Raw genomic sequence first — 18251 nt, forward strand, 5'->3', positions numbered from 1 at the left:
CTCTGCTTTAAATAGATACCTTGAGGCAGTCCACTATTTTTCAACTCTGGTTCATTTACTTGAATTGTGTCATCTTCAAGGTAGAAGTAGATTTTATAGCGTCTTATTCTATAGTTTTCTCGGCTTTTATCAGGCACTTCATCTTCCAAATAGGCATCAAAAGATAATACCTGTTAGAATCATAATGAGAAACTAAGAAGCTTTTTTAAAATTCAGCAAACTTAAAATCAAATAAAGCTACTGCCTTGTATAATGTTTTAATGTAAAGGAAGAACTTGAGAGGATTTTTCCAAGAAGACATTCTACACATCAGCTATGAGAATGGATATACAATCTAGGTTACAGTACATAAAGATTATTTTATAGTTTCATCCCCATCTGGTTAGAACAAGGAAATTACATTCAAGCAATAAATCCATCATTCAGCTCTACCATAAACTGAACTAGAGTCTGTCACTGGAATTTCACAGTGGGATTCTAAATGTATGTATTGTAGAGACAAAATATTCTTTCTCACAACATAAATATAAGTTTTGCCATTTTTTTCCCCATTCAAAACAACACAAAATTATCGTGGTTCTGGGATAAAATTATCCTGACTCTTGGTCCTGCTGACTGTTTGCCTTGAGGCAACTCAAACAGGTAGACCTGAAATTCTTCCAACGCACTGCACAGGAGACTCCACATTTCACTTCTCCAGGAACCTCAAAAGAGCCTAGCTCAATGCTAGGTTCAGACCCATCTTACACTGTATGTGTGTGGTGGGGGTGGAGAGTGGGGTAGGACAGGTGGATTTTAAATCAGTTATGGTAAAAATCAGAGAGAATCAGAAATACCTCAAAAATTCCTAACCACTTTGGAAAACTGTGCCTCTAAGTAAGCAAAACACAGCCCATTTTTCTCCCATGTCGAAGGAGATAACTGCCTGCCTCTTCAGTTGAAAACCAGTTAAAATAGTTTCTTTACGCTTAGGTACCATGTTGTACAAATAATAAGTATCTTTGACCACTGGAATCATTCTCAACATGGCAACTTACATACTGAAGAGGACATGGTGATCAATGGGAAGAATAGATTCAGGCTACCATTTCAAGCTTGACCTGGGACACAGGCTCCTTGAGAGCTCCATTTAAATACTTCCTTTGCCTTTCACTTTTGATCAATTTTTATAATTGAAGTTGCAAAAGTTAATTATGCATGTGATGTCACTCCAAGGTTATTCGACATGAACAATACGATATATATGAGTGGGTCTGTTAGACACAATCTGCCCCCTAGGGGTGGTCAATTACCCCAATTAAGAATATACACTCCAGGAATGTTTAGCAAATTTCTATCAGAAACCCACACTTCAGAAGTGGCTAACAAAATGCCTTACCAGTATTTACCTTCGATCAACACAAGAAGCTTTGTTAATTACCATAAGTGATGTTAGAAGTGAATTTTAGTCAGTCAAATGATTATATTCAAAATGAACAGTTCAATTACAAATATTGACTAGGCACTGTCTTTATAGGAATAGGTTCTAAGAATCTGGTGAGCCCAAGAACCTACACTCTTCAAAATGGCACATTTGGCTTCATTCCAAAATGGTCCTATGTTCAGCTGTTTTCTTGGGGAATTCATCTGGCCTGACTCCAGTCAGAAAGTTAGCTAAACCCCACTGCTAGAGTGCTGTCACATTTGCATGGAGTGAACATTTAAGGCAAGATGCTGTTGGATGGGTATAGGGCTTCCTCCTGGGGTGATGAAAATATTTGGAATTAGACAGCAGTGATGAGTGCACAACATTGTGAATGTACCAAATATCACTGGACTGTACACTTTTATATGGCTAATGGTTAATTTTACATTATGTGAATTTTACCTCAATTTTGAAAAAAGATATTAGACACTAAATTGTGTCGGACACTTTTAAATGGTGTTATGTGAACTCCATCTCAATTTTTTAAAAAAGTAGGAGGTAATAAAAGATGTTGGGACACCTAAAAGGACAGAGAGCTGGGGCTTCATCGAGCTTTCAGAGTAGGTAGTATTCAATCTGAGACTTCTGTGTCCTTTGTAATCAGGTAGGAAAGTACGGAGAGAATAGTCTTAGCTACCACCCACCTCTATGTATTGAATGCTACTGGTATAAATTTGTGAATGAGCAAACTGGCATAGGTCAGTGAACAACAACTGTCATGTATATAATGATTAAATACTTATCAATCAAGTGATACATTAGAAAAGAAGAAAGGCTGCTGAGTGGAAATAAAGGAAAAAGGAAAGACATTATTTTAGGTGGGGCTTCAATATGTCTGGAAGAGAAATCGACTGATATTATCATGTTCTGGTCCCATGAAAATACAAGGCTGCCGAACTCCAGCATGAAAGACATAGAGCAAGTCAGAGAATGGAAGAGACAGAAAGATAAAAAAGGAAGAGGAAAAGAAAATTGTAAAATGTGGCAAAGGAGAATGTGAAGGAAGAGACACCAAAGAGATTAAAAGTGATCTCACAAAGATAAGTGACCTAATTATAATAGAATTTGATATATCAGAGAACACAGAAAAAAAGAACCTAAAATAAAAACTATTAGAAATAAAAATCTGTAGAAACATATAAATATCATACAAGTTTTTATCATAATTTATGATAAGTCAAGCAGAGACTACATAAATAAACTTCCACAAGATGTAACTGGCTGCAATTTTCTAGAAAACAGAACGTAAATATCATTTGGAGGGCCTGTGATCTTCAGTTCCCCACAGGCCTCCGCAGACCCTACAGTATTTTTTGAGGTTACCTACCTGATCCCCGAGGCATTTGGAGTTTTGATCCTAGCCTAAAGGATATGAAATCTGAAATCAATTAGTTTTAAACAATAGGTACATGATTTTCTCATTATAAAAGAAAAATTTTAAATGTTAATATTTCTGAATACAGGATCTTTTACAATTAAAGCCAAAAGAAACTGAAAGCAGTTTCTTTTGAAATTGGAGTGCATTTTGACAGGCAAGTAGTTGTAACTTAATGTATGGTGCAAATTTAGCTCTCTGTAGAGAAAGAGTTAATCCTATTTTCATGTCAATTGAGTTATCTGCTTTGCATTACATATCCCAAACAACTGAATTTTAACATTAATTTGGATTCCCAATTTTTACTTAAAATGTTTTCAAAACAATTATTGTCTGATGCAGCATTGACACAAAAAATAATTGCATGTGGAAGGTTGTCTACCACACAGGTTAAGCAATGCGATCACAAAGCAAAAACCTAATCTCTCACAATAAATCACATAATTTTTAAAGATGGGAAGGTTGATGTGATGAATGCACGAATCATAAAGACTATTACTCAGTAGCCAAACATCTAAGCGTCAAAAACTTACAGCTGAATTTCGAGAGAAGCTGTTGGGAAAAAAAGATAAAACACCAGTAATGTTTCAATAAAGCTCAACACTTTATAAAAAGGTCAACATCACAAGTCTAAGTTTAAAATGTTTAGGATCTATTTCTCATAAAAGGCTCAGACTTAAATTGTGAAGTACTAAAGGAGGTATATAATGTTAAGGATAAATGCATATTCTTACAGATTAGATAGTAGACAATAAATATTTGTGCACATTTAATGCAGTGTTGTTTATTCTTCCTGAAAAAGCTGTTATTGAATCAATAATAACTCATGATTACACAGTCTTAGAATCAAGGAAACAAACTGTAATATACTTTGTGTTGCATATAGAGAATGGCTCTTTTATACAGGACAATGGTTTTTTTATAGAAATTTATCATATTCATAAAATTCTAATAAATTTAAAAAACAAAAATCATACAAGTTATAGTCATTGATGAGAGTACTACAAGTAGAAATGTATAATGTAAATATAAACATGTCACTCCTGATAATTACTGTGCCAAAAATAAATTCAAATATACAAGAAATAAGTATAGAATCTCATAAAATTTAAAGCCATACAAAGCTGTAGTCTATTCATACAGGCAAATCTGTAATGTGGGTCAGTTAATGGATTTAAATTATTACATAAGAGAATTTAGAGTTTGAGAGAGAAAGTAAATTGCAAAGAATGTGATTCTCAGCCTTGCTACATGTTAGGAACTTAAAAAAAAACAAAGACCACACCTACGCCTAAATATATTAAACCAGAATCTTTGGGGGAGGGGGCATTAATATTTTTTAAAAGCCACTGACGGGGTTCAGGACACACTACCCCAAAATATGGCACCTTGGCATTTGAGAAAACAGCAGAAGCATGAAGGTCACTCATCTTCTCCTGCCCATTCTCCCCTGAAGTAGGCCATAAAACCTAGGAAGGTTACTCTCTGACCTTCTCCCTCCCTCCTTCCCTGAGGACAGGTGTCCTGCCCTATACCTGGAGGGACGGAATGTCACACAGGGACACAGAAAAGAATCTGAACAGGCCTTGCTAAGTTCCCTCTAGTTTACTACCATTAGATCATACCCTTTTGTCCTTCAATCACACTTCTGCGTGATTGCCATAAAAATACAGATTCCCGTGTTTCTTTAGGTCTTCATTTCTGAGGGCTCCCATGTCATGTGCAACTTTTATTAAATAAATTTGTATGCTTTTCTCTTGTTAATCTGTCTTTTGTTATAAAGGACTTAGCCAGGAACCACGCAATGGGTGAGAAAAAGATAATACATTTTCTCTCCTATGCTCCCCTAGGTAATTCTGAAATGTAGCCAGAGTTTAGAACCAGTGAGCAATGGTTTAAACAAAAACTTCTGAAAGTGTGAAAATTTGTCATAAGGAAAACAAGTAGAAAGCAAAAGGGATAGAAGCACACATGGATAAATTTGAAAGGAGAAAAACAACTACAATAAATAAATCCAAAAACTTTTTTCTTTCTGGGCTGGCTGGTATAGGGATCGAACAAAAACTTTTTTTATTAATAAATAAAATAGATAAGACTCTAGCAAAGCTAATCAAGAAAGAATATAAGTAAATAAAATAAGAAATGAGACAGTGCATGACAAAGAAATGTAATAAAGATATAAATTTTCTTATTATAGTAAATTATGCAAACTTATATAAAAATAAATTTTAAAATCACAATTGATTTTCTGTAAGAATTGTGACTTATCAAAAACACAATGAATAAGCTAATAAACAAGAAGTGAAAAACTTACCAAAGAATTGCCCCAACAAAGGCTCCAACATTATGATTTACTAATGAATTCTTTCAAACTTTCAAGGAAAAGAAAATTACCACATTACATAACTCCCCCAGGATACCAAAAGAGATGGAAAGTTACAAAGGTGAATTCCAATGCTTGATAGAAATAACATTAAAAAAAAAACAAAAAAAACCACTATGGAGCAATAGTTCTTACCCTGGCTGCACATTAGAATCACCTGCAGAGCTTTTTAAAATCCCGATGCATGGGACACATGGACACACACACACACACACACACACACACAAAATAAAATGAGAATCAGAATCTGTCAGGGTAGGCCCAGGCATCAGTGATTTTTAAAGCTCGCCAGCTGATTACAAAGTGCAAGCCAAGGTTGAGAACTACTGCTATGGGGCAATTTCACTACTTATGATTTACAGAAGAAAGATCCTAACTAAAATGCAAGCAAACAGAACTCAATAGTCCATAACAGTATAAGCCACCTACCCAAAAAGCAGCATTTTCCTCAAAGACGCAAAGATGTTTCCAAATTAGGAAATAAGATAAAATATATAATGACCTCATACCATTTCCTATCACATACACTGTAAAAGGCAAGGGTAATTCCTCCACAAGAGTACAAAGCATCTGCTTTAAAACAACAGCCTAAACATCCAACATTATACAGTACTTAATTAAACTATGTGTCTACCTTAATCAGGAACAGAACAATAATGTCCCTACCAGCATCATTATTTAATATTGTTGTTAAAAGTTCTGGGCAATGTAAAAAGATATGAAGTAAAAATATTAGCAAGAGACAAAAATTATTATTATGGGCAGATAAAATAATGGTGCAAGCAAAGGCTAAAAGACTAAGAATAAATACAAGATTTCAGTGTAACCACAACTGAATCAAAAATATTCTTACATACTAGCAATAACCAGTTAAAAAATACAGTGGGGGGAAAGTATGAGGATACTTAAAGAAGCACATGGGGAAAAAAAAGTTCACGGAAAGATTTGTATTATCTTTTAACTCTATCTTTCTACAGACTTTTTAAAGTACCCTCGTATGTTCACAATAGAAATAAAAAATTACAAAACACCTAAAAACAGCTTTAAAAAAGCTCTGTGACCCAGATAAACCTCTGAAGATATTTAGTAAGAGATACAGAAGAACTTGACTAAAAGAACAGGTGAAGTATATTCTGGACAAGCAGACTAAAATAACATATTTCAAGTGGATATTTCTTTGGTGTTTTCGAGGGACTTAAAATAATTCTAAGTCCACCTGATAAAACAAAAAATGAATAAAATTCTAAGTCTATCTGATAAAATATTAATTTTTATAAAGATAATTTTTATTTTTTTATTTTTATAATTATCTAGCTCTCCCAGATTTTTACCTTAATGCTTCAATTATTAAAATAGTGCAACACTAGGGTAACAATAGCAAATTATAAATAAAAACCAAACATACAAATAATTTACAAAATATGACAAAAGTTTAATTATTTCATAAATTTTTTAAATTATTTTTTTTAAAACCCTAAAAAAAAAAGAGAGAAAAGGAGCATAAACAAAATTCCCAACACGGTCAACAAATAAAAGGAAAACGTTCAGACAAATTATAAGTGCAAATTAAAATAACAACTATGCATCAGGTTTTATATGCGTGTGTTTCCCCTATTAAATAGATCATTCATCGCGGATGGGATTTTCAGTTAGAACAATTCTTCTGGGGCAATGTTGCACTACAAGGAACCATTTTAAAGTTCCTACACTTCCTCTCAGGAACTCCATTTCCGGGCACGTAGCCCAAAGAAACAAACCAAAATACGGTAAAACTTACACGTGCAAAGATGTTCTCTGCAGTTTTATTACAGAAAAAAAACTAAAGTAAGGAAACCTGAAGAGTTAACCAAAAGGGAAGGGTTTGGTTAATTACGGCATACCTATGTTCTCCATGGAGTATTATGCTTTTCAGTGCGGCAATACGAAAAAACCTATGCGGCAATAAGAACACTTACGATATGCAGTAATGTTAAGTGGAAAAAACACAGGACTGAAAATGGTTATATACCACAATTATAACTATGATTTTTAAAGCATGCATATTTAAACTATGCTTTAAAAAACATGACTATGCTTTTCGAGAAGACCTGGGTGGCGGTGGGGGACAAAAAGCATTAAACACCGGCAGCTCAGGCGGAGGCGAAGCAGAGCTACGGGAAAGAAGATAGTGGCAGAACCAGAAGAGGGAAGGACACGAGAGGGACATGCTGTTCTGAAAGTGGAGCTTCCGGCTTGGCATGGGCTGGTGAGCGCGGAGCGACAGGACCGGTCGGACTGCCCCATTCTGCTTCTGGCTGGGATCGGCCGTGCCCTCCTACTCGCTTTTGGGGATCAGGGCCTCAGGGCGGATAGTCCAGCCCAGGGGCTCCCTGCATGTGGTTGCTAAAGCGCCTTGTAGTCAATTCAAGGGCCCTGACATCTGAAAAGGGCCCTGTATTCAAAACCAAATGGAAGAGTCCTAACGTCCCGACCCGGATGCACTTTAACATCCGGGACTTAACCTCGAGCAAACTCTGAGGCCACGCTGCAGGCTCGGACGCCACATCAACCGGGCCTTCAGCAAATCCTCGATCATCATCGCCAACTTCTCTGAATTGTTTTGAAATCAGAGTGGAAGGACTCGCATTTCTGGAACACTGAGAACTGTGATGGACAGTTGAAGGGAGAAAGTTTCCTGAGGCTCCGGAGTGGCGTGAGTTCGAGTACCACACACGCGGCACTTAGGTAGGATACCCAGGGGGCTCAGTAACGTGGGAAGGGGCCACAGGCCCGAAGGGCCGGAAGGCCCAGAAGGTGGAGCTTGTGACCTGTACGCTGAGGTTTTCCTGGCGGACATACTTCCTCCCCCCCACCCCCCGCATTCTTCAGGCCCAGGTGTGGGTAGGGCCGCCTCTAAACACTGCCTGATTCGGAGCACTCGGGGTTCCTTTCGTCCCTGGGATTCTCCTGTGTTTTCTGTCAGCCCCTTTCTAAAAGAAATGGCTTCTCTAGAGGAAGACGCCTACGGCCTTAGGGTCGATTCTAAACGTAGTTCCCCTTACGCCATGAACTATAAATTTGCAGCTGAAGCTGAGGGTCAAAATAAGAATGAGGAACCAAACAAGTTCCAGAAAATGAGGAATAGATTTCAAAACGAAGGCTCTTCATTGGTTTGTGTGAAGGCTATCGAGGGTATCCTGGAAAAAGAAAAGGGGGAGGCTGCCGCCAGTGCAAACCCAAGCATAGGAAAGTGTTATGACCCTGTAGAAAGACCAACCAGGAATGTTACCACCTTTGCTCCTCAGATGGAGTCAGCCCGAGGGATGAGCAGCTTCGGTGACAGGAGAGAGAGCATAAATCCTCATAGCAAATTCAGCTTCGGTGACAGAAGAGTGAGCATAAATCCTCATAGCAAATTCACTGAGGAGCCATTTGGAAAGTTTGTGGATGACTTTAACTCCCGTTCAGTAGTCCAAGTGTATAAAGAAAGGAAGATGGTGATTGAGAGCCCCTCTTCAAGAGGTGACTGGTCTGATGTGGATCAGATGTCCACAGTCACAGTACCTCAGGAGGAGACAGTTTCACTGGGTCTCCCAGCAGTTTCAGAGCCTGCATCCTTCACCAGTAGCTATGCCACGTACGGGCCTCATTGGTACTGTCGTCCTAAGTATGACCACCCCAGCTATGGAGCCAGCAGTACCCAGCCTTCCTACTGTTCCTCCATGGGCGGCAGCAGCAGCAGCAGCAGCAACACATTTCAGGCTGAGAGGAGCAACTGGAGTTTGCTGAGTGACTATTCCTTCGATTATACATTGAGTTCCCGAAACGTGTCCAGAGATTGGAGGGTAGCAGAGGAAGGCAGATCCCAGAATTCTGGTTCATTTCATTTCCCCAAAAATTCGGAAGCAGGGGTGAGGGAGAATACAACATATAAAGAGATGTTACCAAATCCATATTATGAAGGATATGGATTTACCCGCCTGCCATGGAACCCCTGGCAGTCAACCCTATGTGAGGGTTTTATTGATACCCATTGTCACTTGGACATGCTGTATAACAAGTTGTCTTTCAGAGGGTCCTTTACCAAGTTCAGAAAAATTTATAGCCAGACCTTCCCTCAGGAATTTCAGGGCTGCATCTCTGATTTCTGCGATCCTCGTACCCTATGTAATGGCCTATGGGAGCATCTGTTGAAAGAGGATCTGGTTTGGGGGGCCTTTGGCTGTCACCCTCATTTTGCACAGTACTACAATGATTGTTATGAAAAAACAATTTTGCAAGCCTTACGGCACCCCAAGGCTGTGGCATTTGGGGAAATGGGCTTGGATTACTCTCACAAGTGCACCACATCTATCCCAAAGCAACGCAAGGTATTTGAGAGACAACTGCAGCTGGCCGTGTCTCTAAAGAAGCCTTTGGTGATCCACTGCCGAGAAGCTGATAAAGATCTGCTGTACATCATGAAAAAATTTGTGCCCTTTGACTACAAGATCCATAGGCATTGCTTCACTGGCAGTTACCCAGATGTTGAGCCCATGCTGAAGCACTTTCCCAACATGTCTGTGGGCTTCACAGCAGTCCTTACTTACAGTTCTGCCTGGGAGGTGCGAGATGCTCTGAAAAAGATCCCACTGGACAGAATTGTCGTGGAAACTGATGCTCCTTATTTCCTCCCTCGCTGGGTTTCCAAAAGCATTTGCAAGTATACCCACCCAGGCCTGGCCCTGCATACAGTGCAAGAGATGGCCAGACTCAAAGGTCAGCCGCTCTCCCACGTGTTGAGCACCTTGCTTAAGAACACCAGTTGCCTCTACAGTCTTTAAGCAGAGATACCACAGTCAGGAGTCCAGCAGCCTGACTGAACATAGATTGGACTTGAACTCTGCCTGTGTCCCAGGTCAAGGACTTGTTTAGAGAGTCGATTGGAAGGAAGAAAACCAGGACAGGATGTTTTCCTCAAAGACTCTTCATAAGACTTATGCTTCCAGCTGGTAGGGTGGGAATGGGATGGGAGGAGGGCTAAGGGAAACTGTCCTTGATGTTAACTGAAGTTTTTCCTCACAGCCAAAAAGAGACAGGGGATGTCAGTAAAGAAGAGTTTGATAGAGTACAATGGGTTTGCCAGTCCAAATCCCTGTTCTCTGCAGCTTGTGCTTCTGAGCAGTTGGTGAATGAAGTCACCCTCCTACTTGTCTTTTAAAAAAAAAAAGCAGTGTTGAATTTTAAAAGTGAGCTAGGTGATTTGTTTATTCCCCAAATGTACTTGTTATTATAGGAATTCTATAATCTATATGGTTTGTTGTTAAGTTCATAAATTCAGTGATTGTTCAACTTGCAATTTCTTGTTTCAGAAGATAAACCAAGCTAGCATTTCATCTAAAAGGAAGTTAACTTAGATAAATGAAAATTAGTTAATAGTCATGACATGCTAAGGAGGCTGTGGAGGAGCTTTGAGTGATGGGAGTCATTGAGTTAAGTGTTCGAAACCACTGAGGAGATGAGTCTTGAATCTGAACTAAACTCCCAACACTTGTGTAATTCTAAAGCTCTTCGGATAACCACTGTATAATAATAGCAACTGTTCATTCAAATTCCTGTGATTCTTAACAGGTCCCTGTTAGATGTCATCCATAAGGAGAAGAAATAAAGTCAAGCCTTACCAGGAACGTGACAGTTCACATTTCCTATAAATAACACTGAGTATGTCATAGATTTCCCCTTTGTTGAGAATCCAGTCTTTTGAGAAGAAAGTGTAAGAAAGCTGTAGTGCTTCATTTACTTTAATAGAACAAAAGTTAATGCAATGTGAAAGGCACGATTTGATTATATTTTTCATGGCAGAAAAACCTTTAAAAACTGAGCTGATGTTTTGAGCTAAGAAGCTTTTTTTCTAATTAATATACACTTGAAATAGACATTGCTTACTGTACAGTTGTGGATCAGTTAAAAGATAATTTAGAGGCCGGCCCGTGGCTCACTTGGGAGAGAGTGGTGCCGATAACACCAAGGCCATGGGTTAAGATCCCCTTACCGGTCATCTTTAAAAAAAAAAATTTTTTTTTTAAGAAAAAAAGTAAAAAAAAAAAAGACAAAAGTTGAAAAAAATAAAAAAATAAAAATGGGGGCAGTTAAATAGACATTGCTTAAAGTCTATCCCTCAACACACAGAGGCCCTGAGCTTTTAAAAAAGGATTGTGTAAAAGAGGGTTCCATAGACACACATTTTGAGGAAACAGTGAGTTGCACAGCTCACTATTCAGGGTATCACAAGTCCTTTGATATTCTAATGCGCACCATAAATATCCATGAAGGTGTTTCTCAGTTACTTATAGATTAATATGAGGTACAGCTCAACGAGTTCTCTGGAAACACCAGCTTGGGAAACTACCTAAGTCACAGTTTCCTGGTTGCAGTGCCCTTATCACATTTTGTGCATATCTCTACTCACCACATTCCAATATCCTCTTTCATTTACCTTTCTCACTATGTAAGCTCTGGAAGACAGCAAACTGTCATTTATCTGTGCCTAGCAAAGTGACGTTATCGACTGGGTATTTCAAAGATGAATATGAATGGAAGATTGCATTTGTAAGTACACATTCTGCAAGATAAACAGGATACGTACATTATAATGAAAGTGATTTTCCTTTCAAAAAAAAAAAATCACCTTTTTATATGGGAAAATACTTTTCTAACCTGCTCCTCTCTCCCTACATTTTTTATGGCAAATGCATGTACTATACTATGCAGTGTTTCCAACATGCTGAAGAGAACCTCACCATAATTCAATTTTATTTCTTTAGGAATGGGAGTGAGCAATGTAGTCCTGAGTGTAGTATATCAAGAGTAGCCTAAATCAAAAATCACAAATCTTCGTTTACTTGTTCCATGAATGAGGTAGAGAACACTTCACCTATTCATGTTACTTGTAAAAGAATCTTGCAATCCAGATGTGCAAAATGTGGGGCACTTTGTAAATAGTTTTCTGCTTAGTTGATAGATATTCCATTGAACCTCAAAGAATTATTATTTAGCATTTTTCTGTTTGTATGGCACTTGGCGTGTCTACTCTCCCGTTCCGGAGGCATCAGAGAGCTATGAAGGCAGCCAGCGATCTAGAAATTCAATTTGCCGTTAGTGGTCCCTGAGCCATTAGTCAGTCCAAAATCACAGGCTCTTAGGCCCATTAAATGGGCTCCCTGAACCTTGGCGGTCCTTTCAGGGCACATCAATATTTCGCTTCACTTAAATTTTAGAAAGGCAGCTATTTCTACCTTTAAAGTTTAAAAGGAACAAACTGCCCACTTTGTCTCAGGAGATGGAAAGATTTTGTTTTTTCAATTAGTCTTTATTCATATCTTCGAAATTTGTACCTGCTCATTGTAGAATTTGAGACTACTAAAGAGCACAAAGTGGGGGCCGGCCCATGGCTCACTCGGGAGAGTGCGGTGCTGATAAAGAGCACAAAGGGGGAAAAAATAGCCCATAATCCTACCACTTAGAGACAATTACTTTAACATTTGGAGTAGCTCTTTGGCAGTTTTCTCTAATATTTCCCTAGTTATTGGCCAATTCCAGCACTGTACTCCTCGAATCAAATTTGCTAATTAACATTTATTACAGTATTCACTTCTTCATAATTAGCATAAGCTGTACATTTTACTTATTCTGAATTTGTGACTTATGCGTTATTTCTGTATTTTTTGTTTGCTTTCCTGAGAAAACAAGCTAGAGGTTTGTTAGTTCTGTTTGTTTTCAAGAATCACCTCTTAGATTACTTATGCCTGTTCAAATCTATTCTGTTCACTGATTTATAAAACTGTGCTTCTGTATTTATTTTTTTTCTTTTCTGCTCTCTGATGTCTGTTTTATTAAGCTTTCTCTAATGTTTTAAGCTAAATGCTTAGTTTATTTATAGTTTGGGGGGGAAAAGCAAAGCATTCAGTACCAGAAGTCTGTAATTGTAACTCTGCTGTATACATAGAATTTTTGTTTCGATAGAGTCTACTTTTCCCACCTTAAAAATTAATACATAAGCATTACAAAAATATAAAAATAGAGATGAATAGAAAGTAGTGTGTGGCATTTCTGTTATCTAAAACCCACTGTTGTTGGTGTCTTTCCTTAAAATAATTGTGATCACATAGCTATATTAGATTGTATATCCTTTTAAATAATTCATATGTTTTTCTGATTATAAAAGTAATTCATACCCATACTTATTAAAGACATACCACAGAATCCACCATCAGTCAATACACAATGTTAATGTTCTGGTATATTTTTATTTACAATCTTTTTTTAAAAACAGCTAAAAACAAAGTATATGTGTTTATTAAGCAGAGTTAAGAACATTTACAGGTCCTAGAGAAAAATGATATACAGACAACTTGCTTTTTTCCCTCCTGAGAGAGATTTTAACTCTATTCACTGTAATTTTTTTAAAGTTTTTAAAAACGTCAGTTCAAGTATTCCAAAAATTATCTACTGAAACTCACCTAAACAAAAGTAATGTTTCTCCTTTTTCTGTCCCTATATTGCATTTGGGGCTTATTTTATGATTGTTATTCTTTTATCTTTCAATAAATACTTAAAATGTTTACATTATGTTTTGGACTTTATTTCATAATTACGTTTTATGTGTCTTTCCACTGCTCACCACCAAATCCTTTTATTTCATGGCTTCCCCATGGTTGAACTGTTTAATTTGCTTTATCTTAATTGGCTGGAGTATACCTTCAGGCAACTTTCTTAGGGTAAGTATGTGATTGGCATATTTATGATAAATTATATAACTGAGATCATCTTTCTGCTGCTTTTACTAATGGATAACACTGTGGCTGAGTCTAGAATTTCCGGGTCACATTTTCCCAAAGTTATAGACATTGCTTCATTTGTCTTCTGGCACTTAATATTGCAAAGAAGAATTCTGCTGTCAACGTCTCCTTTGGGGGTTAAACTACGTTTCCTGTCAGGATGCTTAATAATTTCTTTGCTTTATCCTTGAAATTAATATGAAGTTTGCCAGGATATGTCTAATTATTAGTCTCTCTTTTTTTTTTTTTATCTTCTCTGGTACAGAGTATTCTATCTGCAGATCTATGTCTTTCTATAATCCAGAAAGTTTGATTTGTTTTTATAGTTATTCTCCGTTTATGTTGCAAAGTCTTTTCAGAAACCTTATGTTGTGTTTCATTATTCATTCTTGAACAAAGAGCAGTCTGTCCAAGCTGGTGTTTTCCCTCAAATAGGGTGAGTGAGTTCTCTTTCATTCCCTTCACCATCCATCCTAATGTTCTTAGATTCCTCCTTTCAGTGGGAGACTGGTTGATGGAAATTCATATACTCATACAGCATGTTAAGAGAAGGAAGGAGGTAGCTGGGGCCACGGATAGCCCCCAGCAGGAAACACTTTTTAATTTTTAATTTTTTATTATTTATTATTAGCATATTTGTTATTACAAATTGTGATTTTTCTTCATGCCCTTTACCTGACCTATCACACTCCCCAAACCTCCTCCCCTCCCTCCTCCCCATCTCTAGTTATCCTTAGGTTTGTTCTCTCCCGAAAGTTCAACATATTGTTGTGGTCTGTCTTTTTTTGTTTGTTTGTTTCTTTTTTGTTTTTCTTTTCTTTCTTTCTCTCTCTCTTTCTTTCTGTCCCTCTGTCTCTCTTTCTTTCTCTCTTTCTCTCTGTCTCTCTTTCTCTGTCTCTCTCTTTCTCAGCACCTAGTTATGAGTGAGAACATGTGGTATTTCTCTTTCCTTGTCTGGCTTATTTCACTTAAAAAAGAATGAAATTCTGCCATTTGCAAAGTAGTGTTCCATTGTGTATATATACCACATTTTCCTTATCCAGTCATCTGTCGATGGACACTTAGGTTGGTTCCATATTTTGGCTATTGTAAATAGAGCTGCAATCAACATGGGTGTGCAGGTATCCCTTCGACATGATTTCCATTCCTTTGGGTATATACCCAGCAGTGGGATTGCTGGATCATATGGCAGTTCTATCTGTAGTTGTTTAAGGAACCTCCAGACTGTTTTCCATAATGGCTGTGCTAATTACAAAAAAACTTTAAATTTTTCCATATAAACATTTTTTAAATTGACCTGACCTCCACTCCAGGAACAGAGTGACCAGTCCTTTGTGTGCCATTGCCTGTTGAGTTAGAGAAAAGCCCGAATGTAGGGCCTGCTTTGACGTCAGTGTGACTATTCCTGGCCTTTCTAATGACACTCTCAAACCATCAACAGTTGTTGAAGTAAACCAGGTGGAAGCCCCTACAGGTTGTCCTAACCCCAACTCAATTCTTGTCACTTTCTCAGGAAATGAAATTGCAACTTGGTTTTGGTATCTTCCTCCAGTATGATCCTACCTGCACTATATCAAGTGGAAATTCTTCCAAGTTTGCAGCATGAAGATGGAAACCCTCCCTGGCCCCCAACACTAATATACTTTCTTCATGTTTTAAAATTTTGCATTCATTTCAATTGGGATTGTGGAGATGAGGGTACCTCAAAATACCAATGCTCAAGTTATCATCTCCAAATTCTCATTTTTTTCTCTCACTTCATTTTTTCATGAATTTGTTTCTATGGACACGATGTTTAAATAGGTATATCTTATTTTAAGAAAGCTCAAGTTATACAAACCTGAATCTCATTTAGCTTGTTGAACATAAGAGATGGTCAATAAAGGTAAGTTGAATAAATTAATGACAAAAAAGACAAGTCACGGGATGATTTCCAAAGGATTTTTTGTATTACAAGAATATAAATCTATAAGATATGCTCAAATTTTCATGACTAAATCTACGGTTTAAGATGAAATGCACCTGTATGGGCAGCATAAGCTTTCATGAAATTTATTTTTACTTGTCTTCTTAAGACATTACTTTATCATGCATAAAAAGGGAAAAGGAAATGGCTAGAATGCTAGAATATTGTTCTTAACCACATAACTGGTGCAATCCACTTAAACTCTGTGCACTGGTTAACCTTTTAGCAAAAATTAGAAAATCAACACTTGCTAACCACAGAATACTGCAGCACTATTTAAAGGATTAAGAAAATTATGTACATATAATAGCTTTGGGGAGAAAATGAATGTATAAAAATACTGAATAATATATAAATCAGTGTAGGATGCAAAGCTGGAAGCTTAAAAATACTGTCAAAACCATATCTAAAATAGTCTTTTCACATCCTTATGGAGTCGATTGAGCAAGGCAATTAAAAAATACTTGATATTACTAAGAGAAGAGGTTCAGACCCACTTTAAAATCAGACTTCCTAGAAAAATGATACTAGGACTAGAAGAAGGGGTCACCCTGTCCAACAAAAATCACATTGCTAATCTTGGAGATTCATAAACTAAAGAAAATTGACATTCAATATGGAAGATAGATTTTATATATAGTTTATCTTATAATTTTTCTGCTTTATCTTTAACTTATATTTGTTATATATATAATTATCCCTTTATATATATATAGGTGTGTGTGTGTATTCAGAGGGAATAATATAAGAACCAAGGCAAAAACACTCCTTCATGCTATCATTTTGACATACTGTGTATTTTTAAAAGGTAGGATTCCACCCAAAAGAGTCAGAAAAAAGATGCTTGGATACAATGCCCTTTATGTTCTCCTGCAATCCAAAGACTCTATTCTATAATTGTAGTAATTACAATAAACTGGACCTCCTAGTACATTGGATTGTCCTACTGGTCCCAAAGTATGTACTTACTTCCCACAAGTGCATCAATAGCCAAGGTCACAAAATGGACAGTTGATACCGAAAGGCTCCTTTGCTAAAGTAAAATAATACTGACCAACCCAGTTACAGAATACCTGCTAAGTTCAAAGCCCTATGTAGTGAACATGACACTCAATAAGACAATCTCTCCAGGTACAGGACTGTACAGTCAGGAAGATAAGACTATATGCAAATAATTGCAAAACAGGGATGTCATTGAAGAGGCAACTCTCTAGGTGAAAGATGATGAACTAGGATAGTAGCAACAGCCTTGGAGAGACAGACTAATAAAAACGGAGATTTTAGAAGGAGACAAGAGAGTACTTACGTCAACTGATCGGTGACAGAGAGGGGGTAATAGTGGTTCTCTTATTTGTTTAAACATAAACAAATATACAATTTGGTGAGTTAACATTTAGATGTAACTCAAATAATAAAAGTGTGGCCCAGCCTCAGTGTGGTAGTATATTCAAAGAAAAGACGCAGAAACTACTAGCAATTGAAAAGCCTGTCTCATCTTTACTTAGACCTCTGGAGAAAATCTAAAGGTAGTCCGCTTCACACCCCACATCTGCATGTCCCCCCAGAAAAGGCCTTTCCTCTCTTCTTCGATTCTTATAAGTCTCACATTTCATCCCCATCCACTTTATGATATCTCTTTCTCTCTCTCTCCTGCCCCCTTCTCCCTTTCCTTCATTCCCCAAAGTCTAAGACTCTGACTAAAATATTCAGAAGAATCCTTGGAGGATGTAGGAAGCGGGAAGGTGGAGTAAGCAAAGACAAATTTTTGTTCAGCAGGCAGGGTATGGGGAAAAGGAGAAAGCTGAGAACACACATTAATAATATTACCCCACTACATATCAGTGAGAACCAAAGCTTCAATTAATAAAGCTGACTATAAAAGCCAACTAGACCAGAATTAAAAATACATTTTTGATTTATTTTTGATACTCAAACATATCCTGAAATACTAAATGAAAAAATCAACAAGCAGAACCAGAGAGAATAAAATGCACTCAAAACATTTCATATTTTAAGCCAAAAAGGGGGTAAAGAATGGGGTAGATTGCAAAGGAAGTAAAATTTTGATTAACATCAAAGGATCTACTAAAGTGTCTAGGCGTAAAATCCATGAGTATAAGTTCTGAATAACCTTATGTAAACACAACTGTAGTAGTCTATTACTAACTGCTATTTGTTCAGAATAATCCATCACTTTCCTCCTAAAAGACCATTAAGTGAATTTGCTGAAATAGAAGAGACATCACAAAATCTCTTATTTAAATAAC

General features: G+C 37.2%; 2 protein-coding genes across 2 annotated transcripts in view; one reads left to right on the forward strand and one right to left on the reverse strand.

Moving 5' to 3' along the window:
- The window catches only part of EFHC2 (EF-hand domain containing 2), a 132335-nt gene that overhangs the window by 100630 nt on the left and 13454 nt on the right, over window positions 1–18251 (reverse strand). The window contains exon 3 of the mRNA XM_063084635.1: window positions 20–170. Within this exon, the coding sequence (XP_062940705.1) occupies window positions 20–170 (151 nt within the window). The remainder of the gene's footprint in view (window positions 1–19; window positions 171–18251) is intronic.
- On the forward strand, window positions 8202–10025 carry LOC134367048 (putative deoxyribonuclease TATDN2). The gene has a single exon (XM_063083682.1). It carries the CDS (start codon window positions 8202–8204, stop codon window positions 10023–10025), a length of 1824 nt encoding a protein of 607 aa, XP_062939752.1.

The sequence above is a fragment of the Cynocephalus volans genome, chromosome X, assembly GCF_027409185.1.
Source record: "Cynocephalus volans isolate mCynVol1 chromosome X, mCynVol1.pri, whole genome shotgun sequence".
Taxonomy (NCBI): Eukaryota; Metazoa; Chordata; class Mammalia; order Dermoptera; family Cynocephalidae; genus Cynocephalus; species Cynocephalus volans.

Coding starts and splice junctions, on each gene's coding strand:
- LOC134367048 (XM_063083682.1), top strand. CDS start 8,202: ATGGCTTCTCTAGAGGAAGACGCCTACGGCCTTAGGGTCGATTCTAAA.